Consider the following 19,025-nt stretch of genomic DNA (forward strand, 5'->3'; position numbering starts at 1 on the left):
TCGCGTCTTCATCGTCTTCCTCCTCCTTCACCGCAGCTTTGGCACCCTTCTTGCCTGAGGAAGCGGACGCCTTGCGGACGGGAGCTCTTCGTCCACGGCTCGGCTTGGGTTTCATCTCTTCTTTCTCTTCCTCATCCTCCTTATCTTCGTTGTCCAGGGATGATCTCGCTTTCTTGACAGGAGGCGGAGAGTCATCTTCGTCGCGCTCTTCTTCTAATTCGCGCACGTCCTCCAACGACTTGCGCGTCGTAGCCCGACCTCTAAGCGAGTCACGAGTGCCGCTCTTAATAGCGGGCTTGGTACTCTGCAGCTCCGTCGAGAGCTCATTCTCGGAAGAGGGGCGTTTTCTCTTGCTGGGTGGGGCTGATGGCGGTGGCTGCGGCTCAACCGACGCTCGGGCTCTACTCGACCGACGGGGAGGCATTGTGACAGTAAGAGTGTTGAGTATAGGGAGGTCGTATTACCCCCCTTCAAGGGAGATGTCAAAGGTACTGGCGGGGCTGGTCGCAAAGATCAACGACGGCGACGCGTGCACGAAATGAGCCATCACGTGCGCGTTAAATACACAAGCGCTCACGCGCTCACGATGGGCCAGCAGGCGCGAGCAATATCGAGCTACATACCCGCAACCCAACCGAAATCGTACACCGTGCGCAGAGAAGGCTGATTTGGAGATCGCGTTCCCGTCTCAGGTGAGTGTCGACAAATCGGTCATTGTGGCATCTGGTGATATTGCGGCCATCGCTAGATTTTAGAAAGCTTGTAATCATTCAATGTTCCAGACGAGGCACGCCAAGGGAGTAGACTTTCTTCGCCGCTTCAAACGTCCAAATTTCCGTGTCCGGTTCATTATTCTTTCAGCTTTCATGTGTACCTACATGGCTGCAGCGTCTGCATCTGGGGTGACTGGGATCGTTGGATCTCACTAGTATTCGTAGCTCTAAACAATGGTAGGACGGCCCTCTAAAATCTGATTGTCTCGACTGTCTGCGTAACCTCCAGCCATAAATGTGACCATCGGTTTGGCCGCTTTCCCAGGTATCGAGATGGCACGAGAACCGTGACAAAATGTGTCATTTTCGTGAATCTAGTTCAGGGCCTTCAGTCCTACTGAAATGAGTGAATTGACGAGTACTGTACGAGTTTGAATGGGAGCAACGTCACGCGTCACAGACCTCCCCAGGAGTTGTAATTTTTGGGTCAACTTTGCATCAAATCTGGGCCAAAATCGAGATAAATTCAACACAAATCCCCTAAAATCCTCGAAATTACTGTTTTTGGTCATTTGGCGCCCGCCGTTGCTCGCGCAGCTTGGATGTCACGCCTCCGGGGTTGGTTGCTCCCAATCAAACTCGTACAGTAATGCTTTTCAAGGCCTCTATGTCTCGTTGCTAGCTCGTTTCAGGATAGCGGGCGTCGAGGTGTAGCCTTTCAGAGGTACGTACAGCGGATATTAATTGGCACGTTGGGCATGCTTTCGGTAAATCCCGGGGTGTCATACGTTGCGGAGCACGACCATCTTCAAGCTGGCCTTGTACATAGAGAGGCAGGCGGTGAGTATGTGCAGCTGGGGTCCATAATTTTCTCTGAGCTGTGCTACACAGCCAAACGACGGGGGATGTTCTAGCAAGTCATCCAGCATCGTCAACAATGGTCTACCCCTTTCAGAACCTCGTGGCGTGGCTGACCAGGGACTTCGGTCAGCACCGCTGCCCGCTTATCATCCACCCCCAAGGTCTAGATGCGGCTGCACGTTCGCCAGAGCTTTCTAAGTTATCATCCTTCTCACCCAGTGACCAATACGGCCTTCCCCTCGAACTCTGGGAACTTATCATCGACTCACTTTGCGACGACGTCAACGCTTTGTTAGCGTGTGCTGCAACATGCTCTGTCTTTCTGCGCAGGAGTCGCCACCATCTGTACAAGCGCGTTATGCTTAGGACCGAAGACGATGCCAACCTGTTCGTGCAGACCCTTGCGAATGACAAGGCGAACTGGGATGCCGTCCGCGAACTCAAATTGGCGGGGCAGCTGCTATGCGAGCGAGATAGGAATACTACGCCACTTCTCTTCCCCATGCTCAGGAGGCTGTATACACTCGTCGTCTACCGTTTGGAGCAGGACGCACTTGCCCACATACATCTATTCCTCGCCCCCGTGCAGCAAAGCATCACTAAATTTTCCCTATGCGCTGCTCATCTGCCGTCTTTCTCGTCGCTCTCCAACTTGCTCCTTAGCTTTCCTCATCTCCGAGATTTGTCCTTGCTGGGCATCACTTTCATGCAAGACGTCGATGTCTCGACGATAAAAGTGTACAAGCCTCAGCTCCACCTGACTCTTCTGGACCTGAGTGTACCGTTTGGTCATGGCAATTATTCCTATATACAGGCTATGGCATCGTGGGTGTGCCATGTATCATTCACCACCCTTTGCTGTTTGCGGCTTCAGTTGCCACTTGGTGCGGAAATGGCTAGCGCTGCCGAGCAACTCGTCCACGCAAATAGAGCAACTCTACACACGCTTGCTCTTGATTTCGGTTGCTCGCATTGGGAGAATGGTGAGTTACTCTCAGCTGCATCTATACGAGCTGAGTCGATTCCTCGTCTGGTGCCCAGTTTCGCTGCAGCTCTCTGAGAATATGGCTCTGCGCAGGCTGCAGCTTCGCATGCCAGTCACTGCCGCTCCAACTTATGTCTCGTTGCTCCGCCATCTCCCGTACAACACTCTGGAAGATCTCTCGCTTGTATTCCGTGCTCATCCTTATTGGCCGCCCCCTAGAGCCGCCTCGTTTGCAAATATCTCCTACCTTCGCCCTATCTTCGCTCACGAGAAGTTCTCTGGGCTCAGAAGGCTGCAAGTACACTGCATTCTCGATGACGGCACGCACTTCCGAGTACCGGAAGACTTCCCCTGCCGAGACCTCGTACTTCACGACTGGCTACCTGACGTCGCGCCTCGCATTTGGGCGAATGATTTGGAAGATACCTTTGACCGCGTGTTTGAAATATGACTCCTTCACTGTAATCGCTTGCATTTGGTGTTCACTCTAGTATTCGAGGCACGCTTTGACAAAGGCAATATCTCTGTACCGTACTTGTATTCTCCAACATCTACGCTAAGTATTTCGCGCATGTCGGTCTGTGAGTCTATTTCGACGCTTTCCGCGCTCTCAACATGCTCCTTAGCGAAGCTTCTTTGACATAACCTAAATCTCTGGCGCAGGTTGCAAGGCCGGCCGTCGTGTGAACCTAACCTTTGCTCTGCGCTCGCCATCCTCCTTCGTCGCGACCTGAATCTCTGGGGCTTGCAGGTAAACAACATACTCTGCCTATGTTGTCCTTCACCTACTTAGATATACCCTATGGTGCAGTGGATTCAAATGGTTGAGCATACGTGTGCCTGGTGCGACGAAGAGTCGCCCAATGCAAAACGATGTGCTGGCTGTCGCAAGGTCTGGTACTGCAGCAAAACATGTCAAACGGACCACTGGCCGCGTCATATCTTTAACTGCAAGTCCGGACAGCCTATCAGCACTGCCTATTATCTTTCCAGCTCTGTTTGGGGCGACGAAATACCCGTCGATGCACAAACGCGAATCGATTACGGCTTCGATAAAGCGGAAAAACTTCTGAATGGCGAGTCCGGAAGCATGCTCCTCGGCTTGTACAAGGGACTGTTCTACGCTGGTGTCAAAGAGAAGGAGCTCCGGTTGTGGCAGAGAGAGGGGCGGCTTATCGAGGGCATCAAAGCAACATTCGAGGCACTTCCTCCCCGCACCAGAGGAGGCTACTACCCGTGGTTCCTGCAGCACCAGTACCTTCTCGACGGTTCCCCTCCAGATGAGGACGATGTCACAAGGAAGACCAAGGATCGTGCGCTCTCTATGCTGCGAAATGGATGGATCGCTACGGGAGGATCCCCGCATGACTCCACCGAAGAGATCGAGGCCAAGCTTGCTGCGCTCTCAGAGGAGCGACGTGCTTGCCATCATTTTTACACGATGCTATTCTCGCAGGCGCACCCATCCCCCGATCTTTTGGCTTGGTTGCACTTCGGCTTCGTTGCATCGTCCTCAATGGGCGAAGAGATGCACATTGCACGGTTATATATCGCTCTCCTCAACCGCTGCACTTTTGAAGAGTTTTGTGTCGCATATGAGACCTCGTCCATCTCTGCTCTCTTCGACCGCTACGATATCCCCCTTGGAAATTCTCCCCAGTTCCGCGACGTGATGTCGGGCACCCCTCATGTGAATAAGTCGGTCTGGGATCTGAAGCAGTATGTCGACCAGCTCATCGCCTTGCAACCTGACGCCGAAGGGCTGCCGCCACTCACTCCCTCCGTTTTGTGCGACTACGGCTTTTCGAACTGCAAGAGTCCGGCAGAGAGGAAGATGCTCGACGAAATGTACACACAGCTCTTCGCGAAACCGGGCATGGACCCACTTGCACTCCACGAGGCGTGCATCAAGGGCCAGCTGTTCGATTTCGTGAAGAGCCTCATCAAACTTGGCGGGCGGTCGACAGCCGTAAAATATGCCCGCCTGCTGAGGAATCCGTACCCGCTCCCGGATATGGAGGGTTTAAGGTGCGTATAGCCATGTTCAGGTGATATAAAGTGTGCTAATGACCATGCCATCTTCAGCCTTCGAGTAGCACGATAGTGACACCCTGAACCTCACTCCTCGGATATGACCTTTATACCGTGTCAGCGTACTCGGCTTTGCCTTCCCTCATGCATGTGTATCATGCAGTCGGTAATTTATGTAGGACACACTGGTATACTGCAACTCATTTGTGAAACATCAACGCCTATGAGTGGGAACAATATCAGATGAGCAGGGTCGCTTTGTGACATCTTGCATAGCTGGACCAGAGACATAACCAGAAGAAAGGCCGGTTGTCGATCCAGCGAGTTGTCATATCCTGCACAGCAACACGTCAGCAGTGTCGCAGTGATAACCATAGAATCTTACCAGCGAAGCCTCAGGTTGGTCGTACGGAGCCAGGTGCCTGTTCAACATCAGCAAGACTCGAGCTCAGACAATTCAACCGGAAGTCTTACCCTGCTTCGAACATCCTAACAAAAGTCACGTTTCCCGCACCTGGTCCCGCGACGCGTACGTTTCCGGCATGCTCACCTGTGGCCATTTTCCAGGATAAAGTCGGCGCACGATCGAACTCGGCGTGGAAGTCATGCTCGAGTCGACTCATCCAGCGTTCAATGCCCTGCGAAAGCGTTAGGAATAGTAGAAGTCTCCCGACGTCTCGTACCATATAGTTGCACACTCCATCTACGGACATTCAGTGAGTATCGACAAAGTAGGCGAATATATGCGCGACGAGTCTCACCTACGTCACCCGCATACGCAAGCAGCCGGACCCCGCTGTTGACGAGCGAAGGCAGCAGCCCTGGCTGTTCAACATCGCCTGCCCTAAGGCGTAAAACGCTAGGTTGACGTCGTAGTTGGTAGTAACCTTGAAGTCTAACCCCGGATCGACGCCAAGCGCAAGCTTCGTCGAGGTCTGGTTCGGGTAGGCGACGCCTGCAGTGACCTCGGGATAGCACATTGACTCTGCCTGGTCCTCAGGACATTCCTTGCGGAGATCGTAGGGATTCTTTTTTGCAGCTAGCCCATCATATAAGTACATTGTCTAGACGATGGACACAAGGTAAAATATACCTTCTAACGGTCCTCCCTGAATGACTGTCCAGCAGTGCGTGGTGGCCGCGTCGCACGTTGCGTTACTCGGGAACTTGTAACATGACCGCACTAGGCTGAGGCACACTGGCGTCGCTGCACGCCAAGCCGCACAGCGTGGGTCGTCTGGCCGAAACGGCGGGTACGGTGCGCCGCCGCACATGTACTCGACGTTCGTCTCGAACTGCGCCGCGGGGTCCGTGAGGCCGTTCGCGACGGCTACCGATGCAAGGTCGATCCGAACCTGGCCTAGGCGCGGCGCGTACACCATCTTCTCATTCTTGAGGTGTGTATGAGGTGCGCGATGTGTGGGACATAGTGTCCACTCCAGCTCTCGCCCGCAAGATGAAATGGACGTGCGGCGTAGCGCGGGAAGCGGTGCATCCAGAGCTGCAGGAACGCGTAGACATCTTCCGCCAGCGTCGCCAGCATCAGCGTCGTCGCGGACCCATACGAGTAACCCGTGCCGACGGGCTGGTCGAGATAGATGATGTTGACCTTTTCGTTCCAGGAGTGCTTATTAACTTTCATAGTGATGCTCTCGACAGGCACAGAGTAGGGCCCATGCTCGAAGAGCAAACCCGAAGCAATCGTTCTCGCGCCTGGGCCACCATTCAGCCAGAGCATGAGAGGGGCGTTCTCGGGATCATGTCTGGCTTCGAAGAACCTATTGCAATTGCAGCATCAGTCTGTGCTGGCGCGGAAGTGAAGGTGATACGAACCAGGAGAAGAGGTGTTTTCGTTCGAGATGTCGGGGTATCCGGAATACCGCTGCACAGACTGATCGCATATATTCGGCTCCACTATTCTGAGCCAATAATTTGAGTATGAAGGGTGTCTTGCAGGATTAACTGTAACGTGTCCGCTCAGTGCTGTTCAGTACCCGGGCGATAGAATGTGCGACAATGTGTACGTACACGTAACCTCATAGCTCTCGATGCGTTCACCAACACCATATACCTGTCCCTGTTGAACCGCACCGTCCAAAGCATCGAATCCTGCAACGCCTGGCTGCAGCACACTCTGCGAGCTCTGCCCCTCATGCGGCACTCCGAGCACCGCAATGCATAAAGCAAGCCAGGACAGTCCGACAGTCTTCAATAACACCATAATCCTCCCGGAATAGAAGGGACAGCGTGAATCCTGGTGCAGTACCTTGGAACTCAATTATATACCCCCTGAACGATGACGCTGCGGCGGCGATCTGTATACGTGGTCTATCGGCAGAGTCGAGCACATGGGCGCGGATATGAGGGATGTAAAGAGGTGATACAGGTGCGCAGGCGAACGTGGATTATTGAGCTTCCTACAAGACTATCTGGACCTCGGCGACGGGCGGAGATCACTTGAAGCTGTGTCGCATGAGTGGGCGGATAAGGCGCATCGCGCATCGACTCCAAGGCGCATCAAAGCCCGTTTATTGGAAACATTGGTCGTGCCACGTGCTATCCGACTTTTTGCGACCGCCGCGTTTGCACTTCCCCAATGATCTGCGCTCTCTGTGCTCGTACCTGGCGGATGTAATCAAGGCACGCGACAATATTCTCGACCAACATGCCCGGAAAGACTCTGATACGCTCTAGGTTGAAGCTGGGACCTCCTTGGTGTCGATACTTGCGGGCTCGTCCACACCGAAAGCCCCCTAGCTGCAGCTGCAGCTGTAAATTGACCGTATATGCCACAAAACGCGTAAATACACTCCTTTGGCCTCACATGGAGCTAGCTATTTGCAGAGCCGAGAAGGAGGGCCCATATGGCCTCTAACGGCGTCCCCTGCACTCCGCTGAGCCTCGCGTTGGCGAAGCTCACCCATGCATCACTTGTGGGTCCAGCGAGTGCTTCTATGTCTTCTTCTTCTCCTGCCTCGTGTCCTCAGAACTTCTCACCGCGATCGTCTGCTTTGCGTCTAGAGGTACGCACCGTCTGAGCGCGCCGCTAAGGCTGTTTGGTTCCAGTTTGAGGTTTCGCAGAAGTGGCAAAACTCGTGCCAGTCCAAGTACCCTGGCGATCATTTTGAACCTAGAACGCCGTAGTACGTGCCTCTTCGAACTTCAGCTTATCAACGCATCGCAACTATCTTCAGGTCCATCTGGAAGAGCATAGCTATCTACACGCCCGCATCGACCTGAGTCAAGTTCGACTGCCAGACTGGTTTTCCTAACGAAAACGCTCAAGATGTCTCATACTGCGTTCGACGAGTCCACTGCGCGATTTTCAGAGCGAGTCGGCGTCGATCCTGCCTCCAAGCTTACTCGGGGTATCGAGCGATTGCTCAATTGCTACGCAATAATTAACGCCGTCAGCTGAGAGCTTTGAATGCTTCCGTTCGCAGCTTCGCTTGGCGTCCGACGGGAATGGTGTCGAAATTGGGCTGACCACAGCCACAAAGGCAATGGGCTTGCTGCGACTGAGTAGGCGCGACGGAAACGGGCTACTTTCCCAGGAAGAAATTTGACGGCCGCAATGCCAGTTGTCGGTGGGTTAAGTTCGCGCCAGGTGCCATGAGGCTACTGACGTCCTGTCACTCTTCAGAATTGGACTTCGCACCAGGCAGTCACACGCTCTCACGAAGACACTGAGTGACCATCAATTTCCGTAGATGTCTGTGGGCGCATACAATGGCCGTATTTCTGTAAGCTTGACTGAATCTCGGCACTACGGCTTCATGTTTGAGGCTGCATGCACGCCACGTATCGTATGTGCTCACGCTCTGCAGCACAGGGTAACATCCTTCATTACGCGTACTTCACAGAACATCAACTTCACTCCCAATCACAAATTTGATCCCAGAACCAGAAGCTTCCACGCAGTTCACCTCTCTCGCTGTCGCTCTGTTGGTTTTGGCAAAATCTTTCTGAAACCCGCAGCTCATAGCTGCCACGAAGAGACCTGGCGGGCTGTACGTGATTATAGCTGGCCCTCGGTTGATACTTGTACTCAGCAGACCGCAACTCTTGCAGACATCGACATGAACGGATATATGACTGCAAGTCTGTCATCGGAGCGGCCGCTCTACGGCAGTGGAGAAGCTCTGCGCCGCCGGTTCTTTCGTGGCTCAAAGTACAGAGATCGGATTGCCTTCTCCTCTTCAGCGACGTGATTCGAGCTGGTGCGTGATCGCCACCCAAACAGGACATCTTCTTGACTTATGGTGGCGTGCGATACCTGCCGACTTACCCCATTTGGTTTTATTTGCTCTGAATCAGGAAAGTCAACACGTCAAGATGCCTCAGAGTGCGGTGGTTGAAGTTCTTCCAGGTTGACGAGTATATATATGCACTCGCTGCCAGCGTGCTCCTTGCTTCGCATCTCCATCATCTTTTCCTCGTCAACATGAACGCTAGTCCCTCCGCCCCCGGGTCGTTTGGCCCTCTCTTTGAGTCAACGACTTCCAGGCAGCACGCCCCACCTCCCGGGCTCAGCGCGTCTATCTGGGCACCCCAGCCTCAGCCCTCCGAGTCCGCCTGGTCTCGAGCGATCGACTCTATCAGCAGAGCTCCCGAAAGCTACGGAGATAACCTCTTGCGACCAGAGATGCGACGCACTTCCTCTCATCCTGCCGGCAGGAGCGGCGAAGACGTCTTCGGGCCTGTAGGACTTCCCTCGGGAGCCTTGCGCAGGAAAGGCGTCGGTGCTATTGGCGATGGTCGAAAGAAGACTCCTCCTGATTTCGATCCTATTGTATGCTCTTGCTGCGTCATATAACATGGGTGTATGCGTGCTAATCAGTGCCTTTCCAGCACGTGCAGCAGCTTTTGCGAACTCTGAACCTCAACTCGCCCGGCCCACTCTCTCCCACGGTCCAGACTCAAGATCTGGGTCCTCCCTCCATCTCCCCTGACGTTTCCCCCATCTCGACGACTTCAGCATTGTTGACCCCTCCCGAATTATCTCCTGCAAAGCCGTATGGGGATTGGAAGTTCAGCCCGTCCTACGACTTCAGCTCAGTGCCTCAGACTTTGGCCAATAACACCCTGCTTTTTGAGACCGACCCTCTGCATCGGTACCAGGAGGTCTTCAACCCTCAGCAGAGCGGCTACAACAAGCCCGCCACTGCTCAGTCCGCTGACCCTTTCCAGTCGAGCGCTCGTGCATTTGGTTCTTTCGAGTCTTTCTCCGAACGTTCGTCCTTTTCGACTGAGACGTTTCCTCGCGCGGACTTGGACTCGACGTCCCGTCACAACTCAGGCCTGCTTCATCCATCGTGGCCTCACCAACGTATTCGGACGACTTCATCCGAGTGGACGAAAACCGACGATCGCCGCATGTTCGAGCAGACAAACTCGGACGTTAATCTGAGCCCTAACTCCCGCGCTCATGCAACTGCTCACGAGGTACGATCACCGTGTTCTCTTGCGTCGCATCACGTACTGAGCTTTGCTCTGCAGCCGATCAACTTCTTATCCCTCCTCCACCCATCCTCGTCCCCCCCTTACCATGTTTTCGTTTCTCGTATCATCAAGTCATCCGATCAGCAAGCGTCCATCTTCTTGCAACAGAAACTCAAGGTTGCTGATGGCGAAGAGCGGGCGAAAATCGTGGACGCTATTTGCTCCCGAGGATTCGAGATGATGGCCCATCGGTGCGTCATTACGGTATTCAATATCTCATTCCACAAGCTGATTTCTTTCCTCCAGTTTCGGTAACTGGGCAGTGCAACGTTGCCTCGAAGCTACCAGCAGCGTAGAGGAACGGAGGAAGATTGTCTTGTGCATGAGGTGCGTCCCTTTCCTTGCGTCTTTCAACGCAGAGCTGAACGCGTGCATACCACCTCAACAGGGGGAAAGTTGTCGAGCTCGCTACCAACTGCTATGGATGTCATGTTCTTCAGAAGGCGCTTGACTGTGAGGAGGATATCAGGTTGCTCATCGTTTCGGAATTGCTCCTCGGCGATCCTGCTCAGACTTTGGTCAACAAACACGCTTCTCACGTTTGGAGTAAGGTACGTGCTGAGACTATACTTTTCGCTGACGAGCATGAATTGAGTCTTGTTTTGTTTTATTCTCTAGATTATGGAGCTGTCCTGGACCTCGCCAGCTCCGCCCATCTTCGCTTAGTAGGTGATGGTATCATATGTACTTCACGTCATCTGACACAAACGCAGTGTCAATAGATCCCTAAAAGGAAAATGGGCTTCGCTTGCCTGCCACGAGACCGGATCGCTGGTCGTTCAGGTACGGACTTCGTTAATGCGCGTACTACGGACAAGGTTATAACCTCTTGTTACTGCAGCACGCGTTCGAGAACCTCGAGGACTCTGCGAAGGACGGAATTGTAGACGAACTACTCAACCAAGGATCTACAGTATTCGGAGAGGTTGCCAAGAATCAGTGGGGCTCCTATTGCATTCAGCACAGTACGTCTATCCTCGCTCTCCAGTTCTGGAGACTAATTTGGATATGTGCGTAGTCCTTGAGCATGGTTCCACGAATCACCGCAAGATGGCTCTCGACCACATCATCTCAGGACTTCTCGAATACGCCACAAACGAGCAAGGTGCGAAGTCGGTAACCAAGGCGCTCAAGGAGGGCGGCAAGGAAACCTTGAACCGCATCATTTCTCGCATGTGCGAACCTGCGAAAGGGTTCGAGCTGTCTACTCCATGCTTTCGGATACTGCTCATGCTTTTGTAGTGGGCGGCGAGCAATGATCGTCGACCTCGCTCTGTCGGCCACTGGGAGCCAACTGATCGCGAGCGTTCTGCCCAACGTACGTACACCGAAATGTGATTTAATGCAACACTCTAACACTTTCGCAGGCGGACAAAGATCAACGTGCCTTGCTCTACGACTCTATTCGTGGGCATATCGTGACCCTTCGTGGATGCAAAACCGGGTCCAAAGTCATCTGGCTGTTGTACGTTGGTGCTTGTTGCGCGCCCTGGCCGATAGTTGCTGACATGGCCGTCGGCTCGAACAGCGATCGCATGCGCGCCTATTATGGCTATTGATTGTTCTAGACTATCGTTCATCGACCTTGCATATTTCAATCGGCATATCTTACGGCATCTCACCTCGTCTTTCAATAACAACCTCATACCAGCGGACTGTTCGACGCCAAAATATTCGCCTTGCGTATTGGCAAGTCAGCCAACTCCCTCGCTTCTCTTCCACGTCATACGTCCTGCACTTCAACAGCATCAGCAAGTATACCGTATCATATCCATTCTCCTCAAGACTGTCGGCATTACGTCTCGCAGCCATCGCTCGATTATTCTACCCTTCCTTTCTGGTCGTTTGTGGGGGCCGTTGGACCTTCCCTTATTTGAACAATCTTCGTAAGTCTCTTGGCGATATAGGGGATCATCATACAATCTCCCCCTGCTTCTTATTCCCTGTTGTACTCTGCATTGCATTATCTTCATCTCCGATTTCTTTGTTCGCCTTCGCGGCGACACCTTGTCGTCCTTGTCTTGCCCTGCTTCAATTATCCGCCCTATTCCCCCGCTCCCTCCACGGTGTCGTCTCATGCTCTGCGCAGTTGTCGCAGTTACACTCCTTTTGCACTCCTTTGTTACGTTTTCGGTGTCGAGCTGTGCCCTCGGCGTACGCCACGTTCTTTCGTCCCTTCACTTCAGTTACTCGGTAGACAGCCGCACGCGTATTCATGTATCTGAAACCAGTGTACAACTGTATCAATACCATCTTATATGTGATATCTGGGCGTGCAAGGCTTGTTCTAGAACGCGATGTTGTCTCTGAAGGCCTCATTATTCCATACTACTGCCGTTGACTGGAGTCACTCTCGAATGACCAGACCAACTTGAAGGCTCGTCCTCCACGGCCTTCGACTCCGCCAAGCTTTACTCCTAGGCACGGAGAGCTGTCCTCTGACCATGATCTCGCTCCCTCAAACGCGCTCAGTGACTTGGATCAAGCTGGTCCTAGGGCGCTGGGTTCTTGCCGCGGTAACAAGTACTTTCTGCCTCTGGTCTCTTCAGTCGTTCTATCGCTCCGAGCGACCTCCTGAAATTTTAGCCCAAGCATCTCTCGAAGGACCTGTGGTAACTGAGCCAGTCGAGGTGCAGGATGATCAATTGGTAGTTGCTCTGGAGCTTCGAGCGGCATTGTGAGATCATGCACACTCAAATATTGCCTTGGCCTGACGCTCTATCCAGCCATACTATCATCGAGATTCTATCTCTACACACCTCGAACGAAGGACGGTTGAAATTTGTCCGCATTAAAAGGTTCAAAATGACATCTCACACGTACGATGCTTACGCGGGTCGTTCATCGGCTTCGCTCTTCATCGGGAACGGAGTAGTATACCGAGCGTCCTTAAATGGCGCATCAGTGAAGTGGCAAACCTCCTCGAGACCCCTAGCAGTGACGTGAGTACATTTCTGGTCTTAATTAGCATGGTTCTGATGTACTGCAGGGCGGTGCAGTGGCAATGGCCATTGGTGATAGCCTAGTCGTCGTTGTCACTGCCCGAAAGCTCGAGCTGTATAATTTGCACAAGCTCTCCGAAAGCTCTGCGAAATGCGAACGTCTTTGCTCCGTTTTGCTTGGTCGTTCTGTTGGCTGGGCCCAAGCAATGTTCACCCCGTCGACTTCACCCAGATGGTCAAAGCTCTGTGTATGCGTCAGTGGCAAGAACGGCCTCTTTGCACATATCGACACCGCAGATCATCTTCGCTTGATTGCGGAGGACACTGTTCTGACTCCCCATATGGGGCCAGGAGGCGGTCACCGGCGTTGTCAGGAAGCGATATAAGGAACAAGACTTCTTTGTATACAAACCCAGTCTCCCCACCCACGGACGGTCGCTTGCTTGGCTTCTTAAAGCGGCCCACACCATGGAACCAATCGGATTTGGTACTCTGGCGGAGGGCCTGCCGGCCGGGACATCCCATGCATCGACCGAGTATCGACTTGAGCATCCCGCCTTACCTGTGATGTTTGCTGTCGGTACCTACGATTACGACGAGGCTCTTGGCGTCGCGGTGTCCGGCAACGCATGCAGCGAGCTCGCGGTGTTCAACTTGAGCACCTCGCATATTGCTCCGCTCGAAGGATGTTTCGAGGCCCTCCCCATACCTTACGGCGGTGGAAGGCACGAACTCGAAGTCATGCATAAAGTGAGCAGCCATCTCTTCCCGTGTCAAGCCTCTCCTCTGACGCAAACAGACGATGATTCCTGCTACATTCGCGCCTCCATTCCCATATTTGGGGGTACTCTAAGCCTCTCTTTGCACAGTGGAGAGCAAGGCAACCCAATACAATACCACGAGGGTGGGCATTCCAGAAGATGAACAGCATGTCGTCCGGCTCGACTGGATTCACCTTATCCCTCGGCTCCCCAGTCATATGGAGGATATCGGCTGGTCTATCGACCACGCTCACCACTGCATAGGGCTACTCGTACCGCTCATGACGGATGATCGGTATTCGCTGCTCACTGCAGGCGGTCTTCTGCTGCTGTGGGACAATGAAGAGAAAGAGCTGTGGGTAGTCTCAACAGGATTTACGCTTGGGCAGCTTGTGGCGGCATACCGATTGAGCGATAGCTCCCGTCTTTGCGCGACTGGGACTACACCGTGACCGATTGGGGCTGGTATCTACGCCGATTGTGGCAGTGGTGCTCGGCCGGAACTGATAGACGTGCACCGCGACTGGCTCGTTATCCCTCATCTTCGGGGGTGAGCCGTAGACATGGATAATGAAGACATCGGGGAGACGGCGAATGGTCAGGAAATGCAATCAGCTAGTCGATATTATTACTATTACTACTATAATTTTGTGCTCTGAAAGTATTATTCTCAAACACTGATCAGAAGGATTTGTTAGTGGGTGCCTTATGCTGTCAAGTAGACGCGTGCTACGACTACTGCGAGCTTATAGCCCGTTTGGTGGCGAATGCTTACAGTACTGTCCTTGTTATCACTTTCGGCCTGAAGCGCCAGAGTAGTCTCGCACTTTGGAGTTACAGTATCACGACTTCGATCACGGTGACGGTCTCTTGCGACCGCGACGCCTCACCATTTCTAGAATCATTCACGGCCTCGACGGCTTATTGCACACACGCCTGATCCGCGGGCTTTAGTGCCACGTATACACCGAAGAGGCCCCCTTCACACGTCCTTCTCGACGCACGCGCCGTGGAACTTGCAGCCTGATAGGTCTACGACGAGGATGGCAGATCCCACAGTGCGCAAACGGAAGACGGCACCTACGAGACCTAGTAACGGAGCAGGTGATGCTACGCCAACAGGTGGCAACGCCCCGGTGCGTGTGCAAGCGTTGCGTGACGGTTTCGCGGAACCGCATGTGCTAACGCTATCCGAAACAGACCAAGAGGACTGCAGGCTCAGTCAAGCTTTCGACCATACTTTCGCTCTTGTTGATTGCTATCGGGACTCTGAGCTACCAAGTACGTTCAGTGTTCATGCTACTTAGTGTGGCAGTACTGCGGACTGACATACTCTAGCAACCACGACTCGTTCAAGGGATTATAGATAGTGTTTCTAGCCTGATATGGAAGTTCAAACCCTTGCCGGGTACTGGACAGAATCTTGTCGCGGAGTTTATACCAGACATGGAGAGGCGCGATGCAGTAGTACGGGCTTTCCAGGTGCGCACCGTTCGCCGGTAGTCTACAACAATGTGCTGATCCTGGCCCTGTAGCATGCATGGCATGCATATGGTATGTTATGATACTGGCAGCTGCTCAAGAGGAATGCTCACACGACCAGAGAGTGATGCCATGGGCGACGACGAGTACCACCCCATAGGCCACACGGGATCAAATCTTACTGCAGCTGGAGGAATTGGCTACACCGTTGTCGACTCACTAGACACGATGATTATCATGAGACTCGAAGACGACTACAAGCGAGCACGAGAGTGGATAGCGACTAAGTTGGACTTCGAGAAGGACGCAGATTTCAATACTTTTGAGGTGCGTCACCTATGTCTACTTGCTGTCTGGTATTTAAATGTGGATCTTTTCAGACCACTATACGTGTTCTAGGAGGGCTCCTGTCCGCATACAGCTTGACTGGAGACGATCTTTTCCTCGAGAAAGCCCAGGACCTTGCAGATCGCATACTGCCCGCTTTTGATACACCTTCGGGGTTGCCCACGAGCTTAATCAACCTTGCACTCCGCGAAGGTGTCATGGATCCGGACAATCCGGAGCTTGTCAGCACTGCTGAAGTATCCACTCTTCAGCTAGAGTTCCGATACCTCGCTCACCTCACGGACAATGAAGAATATTGGCATAAAGCTGAGAAGGTGCGTAAAGCCTATGTACTTCTGGATCGTACTAACAGCATCTCCTTTAGGTGATGAGAATAATAAAAAATGCAAGACTGTCGACAGGTCTTGCCTCTATTTTCATGAAGTACGTTGCCGACTTTCCTGCCATCACCTCTTCAACTGACAACTACACGCATATAGTAAAGACGGCGGACGCTATGCATTGTCCGCAATTCGCTTAGGATCAAGAGGGGATTCCTACTACGAATATCTACTCAAGCAGTATATCCAAACAGTAAGTTGCTTTGCAGATCAATGCTTCTCTAGCTGACAGCTTTTAGAACATGACAGAACATGTTTATCGCGAGATGTACGATGACGCCATGGACTCAGTGGCGGAACACCTCATTTCGCGGAGCCAAAAGGCGAAGCTCATCTATACCTCCGAGCTAGTTCCCCAACGAACGTACACCTCCGACATGTAAGCCGTACGTGCTTCCGATAGCATTCCCACCTCACTACCCTTACAGAGCCTGGCGTCTTGTCCCGAAGCAAGACCATCTCGTTTGCTTCTTCGGTGGGTCACTCATGCTTGGCGCCACAATTACGGGTGCTACGCAGTACCCCATATCGGTACCGCCCCGTCCAGAGCAGCTCACGAAGCAGGGTAAGCGTGATTGGGTGAACGGTGTCGAGCTGATCAAGACGTGCATGAAGACGCACGAGACGAAAACGTGGGTAATTTGCTTGCACTTAGCCCAAAGCTGACGGTATGCGCTCTTGTGAATAGAGGACTTGCTCCAGAGATTGCGCACTTCAGGATACCGTCAGATAACCTGGATGAAACCATCGCCCCCGATGATTGGTATATTAAGGGTGGGAAGTAAGTAAACGATACCTGAATCACATTTGATTTGTGTTTACGACATTCCGTAGACCAGGTGCAGAGGCATCATATGATGCTCGATACATCCTGCGGTATGTTGCTGACATTCAGCGTACCGACTGTCTCTGATTTGCTCCATAGACCTGAGACTGTGGAATCCCTCTTCATTGCCTACCGCCTGACAGGTGATCCGCGCTACCGCGAATACGGTTGGTCGATCTTCCAGGCGATTGAGAAATACTGCCGGATCGAGTCTGGTGGGTATGCGAGCGTTCTCAACGTCGACGAGGTGCCCGTCAAGTACGAGGACAAGATGGAGACTTTCCTCATGGTGAGTGCACATACATGCTTAATCAAGCAGAAGAGGTTAACAGCTTGCGGTAGAGCGAAACGCTCAAGTATCTGTACTTGCTGTTCGATGACGACAAGGCTCTACCGCTAGACAGTACGTCATGTATTCAGATGCCTAAAAGAGCTTACTGATACTCGTTTTGCAGAATATGTATTCAATACCGAGGTACGAGCCGCGCTATCGTGCACCTGCGCCAACACTAACGGGCTTTTAGGCGCATCCATTACCTATCTTTTATCCCACATTCCGCACAGGCTTCTCATAACTGCCGACTACACACTGTCCGTTCGCAGAAATGTACTGTATTACTGCCATTTAACATCGGGTATAGAGATTCTGCGTCATGACACTGCCTACTGGTGAACATCGACGTACGACAAAGGTGAATGCATAGCGGTAGGTGATGTGGCATGTAATTTGTAGTGTGTATAATCGAAAGGCTCGAGACATCAAGACATCAGGAGATCATAGGGTGAGTGTCTATCTGAAATCATATGATAAATAGAATTAATAGTTTCATCAGGAGCCCGTGCAGGGTATCTTCCCTGGCCAAATATTGCTAATACAGACTTTGTGACGAGTTTCAAGGCTTCTCACGCTGAGGTTCCCGTCACCTGGGCGTACGTCAATCGAGCAGTGCTATCGTTATCTTCCAACTCGAGGTACTCCCAAGGCTCGTTCGGCTCAGGTTCAGGCACCTCGTGGTCGTCAAGTGCAATCACCGACCGCGAGCCTTGCACGACCTCAAAATCGCCGGCTACGCATGTTACTGTCAGCATACTCTCAACCGCCATCCCAGAGTAGGCACGACTCACCCTTCTGGCGATGCCGCCGTGGCTTGGCCGGCTTCGCGATATCGAAGAGCGCAACCTCCTTCCGCGCTGGCCGGCTCTCTACCTCCGCGACCCAGTCCGTCTCTTCCGCCTCTTCCCGCCCGTCGTCCTCCAGCTTGAGCTGCCACCCGCCGCGGACGTGCGTCATCATGTGCGGGCGGGTGTCCCGCACATCGAGATCGCGCAGCCTCTTGAACCAGTTGTGGTCAAAGAGCACGGCGGGGTCCTTCCGCCAGCGCTTGATCTTCCACTCGCTGCTCTTGCGGAGCATCTTGCGCGCGTGGTCGAAGTTGCCCTGCTCCTTCAGCTCGAGTATCGCGTTGGCAGAGGGCCCATTCAACTCGGCATCATCTGATATCCTCCAGAAGGCTAAGTCGGCTGGATGTACCAAATACGGTGTCCCGCATCTGTCGTCCCAAACCAACAAGGATGACTCGGGCCAGTAGTCGTCGTAATAGAAGGACATGGATGTGTCGGACCTATCATCATACGACGACGTGGGTGTCCTGGGTTTGTCGTCGTCGACTAACATTCTATGAGAGCAGAGGGTGGTGGGTGGGTTGACTGACGAATTGTGCGAAGGAGGAAGATAAGTAAGCCTCCGCTTCGGGTCCGGCTGCGGTGGAGAGTGACTCGGCAGTGGCTATTCGGTACTCGGAGCACGTCAGGTAGAGTCAATATGTCAGGAGCGCTGCCATGGTCTAATCAAGACATCGCCCTGAACTTCCCTGCTTGAGGTGGGTCGAGTCAGCATAGCCTAAGGCACTGCCCGGGTTGCGGACAGGTATGCGCCACTAATTGCATGTCAAGCAGTTATTCCCGGCGGGCTTTGGCAACTTAGCGAGGAAGCTTCTGCGAAAAAAGGCTTCTACACTGGTCGTTCTCTGTGCCAGTCGTTGCTGCCCGCGGCGGATCAGGACCTTGCTCCGGGGTCCGAGAGTGACCGATTCGGGCGCGTGTCGGGCGCATATCGGGCGCTTCGATCCTATGTAGCTGCTCGTCCTGCTCAGAAGGTTCAGCATGTCGTTCTTAGGCTTCGCACACTATTTTG

At 53.1% G+C, this 19,025-nt stretch overlaps 6 protein-coding genes across 6 annotated transcripts; 5 read left to right on the forward strand and 1 right to left on the reverse strand.

Moving 5' to 3' along the window:
- Window positions 1–1,568: 1,568 nt before the first annotated feature.
- PHACADRAFT_248617 (uncharacterized protein) lies at window positions 1,569–3,180 on the forward strand. The gene has a single exon (XM_007391111.1). The coding sequence runs from the start codon at window positions 1,651–1,653 to the stop codon at window positions 2,632–2,634; it is 984 nt and encodes a 327-aa protein (XP_007391173.1). The 5' UTR covers window positions 1,569–1,650; the 3' UTR covers window positions 2,635–3,180.
- Window positions 3,181–3,359: 179 nt separating this feature from the next.
- Window positions 3,360–4,607, forward strand: PHACADRAFT_248618 (uncharacterized protein). The gene has a single exon (XM_007391112.1). It carries the CDS (start codon window positions 3,380–3,382, stop codon window positions 4,595–4,597), a length of 1,218 nt encoding a protein of 405 aa, XP_007391174.1. The 5' UTR covers window positions 3,360–3,379; the 3' UTR covers window positions 4,598–4,607.
- Window positions 4,608–4,829: 222 nt separating this feature from the next.
- PHACADRAFT_190964 (uncharacterized protein) lies at window positions 4,830–6,811 on the reverse strand (the record flags this gene model as incomplete). The annotated part of the gene is made up of 9 exons (XM_007391113.1): window positions 4,830–4,925; window positions 4,976–5,012; window positions 5,065–5,228; window positions 5,274–5,293; window positions 5,369–5,629; window positions 5,684–5,920; window positions 5,968–6,368; window positions 6,424–6,472; window positions 6,619–6,811. The coding sequence occupies 9 exons, from the start codon at window positions 6,809–6,811 to the stop codon at window positions 4,830–4,832; spliced, it is 1,458 nt and encodes a 485-aa protein (XP_007391175.1).
- A 2,060-nt stretch (window positions 6,812–8,871) lies between these two features.
- Window positions 8,872–11,651, forward strand: PHACADRAFT_169213 (uncharacterized protein; the record flags this gene model as incomplete). The annotated part of the gene is made up of 12 exons (XM_007391114.1): window positions 8,872–9,382; window positions 9,442–10,035; window positions 10,090–10,283; window positions 10,339–10,419; window positions 10,481–10,643; window positions 10,711–10,757; window positions 10,806–10,875; window positions 10,934–11,057; window positions 11,111–11,285; window positions 11,335–11,410; window positions 11,460–11,557; window positions 11,621–11,651. The coding sequence occupies exons 1-12, from the start codon at window positions 9,035–9,037 to the stop codon at window positions 11,649–11,651; spliced, it is 2,001 nt and encodes a 666-aa protein (XP_007391176.1). The 5' UTR covers window positions 8,872–9,034.
- A 2,139-nt stretch (window positions 11,652–13,790) lies between these two features.
- On the forward strand, window positions 13,791–14,439 carry PHACADRAFT_248626 (uncharacterized protein). The gene has a single exon (XM_007391115.1). It carries the CDS (start codon window positions 14,014–14,016, stop codon window positions 14,245–14,247), a length of 234 nt encoding a protein of 77 aa, XP_007391177.1. The 5' UTR covers window positions 13,791–14,013; the 3' UTR covers window positions 14,248–14,439.
- A 298-nt stretch (window positions 14,440–14,737) lies between these two features.
- On the forward strand, window positions 14,738–18,518 carry PHACADRAFT_248627 (glycoside hydrolase family 47 protein). Its single transcript, XM_007391116.1, has 18 exons — window positions 14,738–14,931; window positions 14,996–15,076; window positions 15,134–15,277; window positions 15,331–15,349; window positions 15,399–15,602; window positions 15,656–15,939; window positions 15,990–16,048; window positions 16,105–16,198; window positions 16,245–16,384; window positions 16,434–16,637; window positions 16,694–16,786; window positions 16,840–16,881; window positions 16,931–17,120; window positions 17,174–17,234; window positions 17,287–17,306; window positions 17,356–17,422; window positions 17,473–17,898; window positions 17,957–18,518. The coding sequence occupies exons 1-16, from the start codon at window positions 14,839–14,841 to the stop codon at window positions 17,404–17,406; spliced, it is 1,779 nt and encodes a 592-aa protein (XP_007391178.1). The 5' UTR covers window positions 14,738–14,838; the 3' UTR covers window positions 17,407–17,422; window positions 17,473–17,898; window positions 17,957–18,518.
- Window positions 18,519–19,025: the final 507 nt, after the last annotated feature.

The sequence above is a fragment of the Phanerochaete carnosa genome, assembly GCF_000300595.1.
Source record: "Phanerochaete carnosa HHB-10118-sp unplaced genomic scaffold PHACAscaffold_1, whole genome shotgun sequence".
NCBI lineage: Eukaryota > Fungi > Basidiomycota > Agaricomycetes > Polyporales > Phanerochaetaceae > Phanerochaete > Phanerochaete carnosa.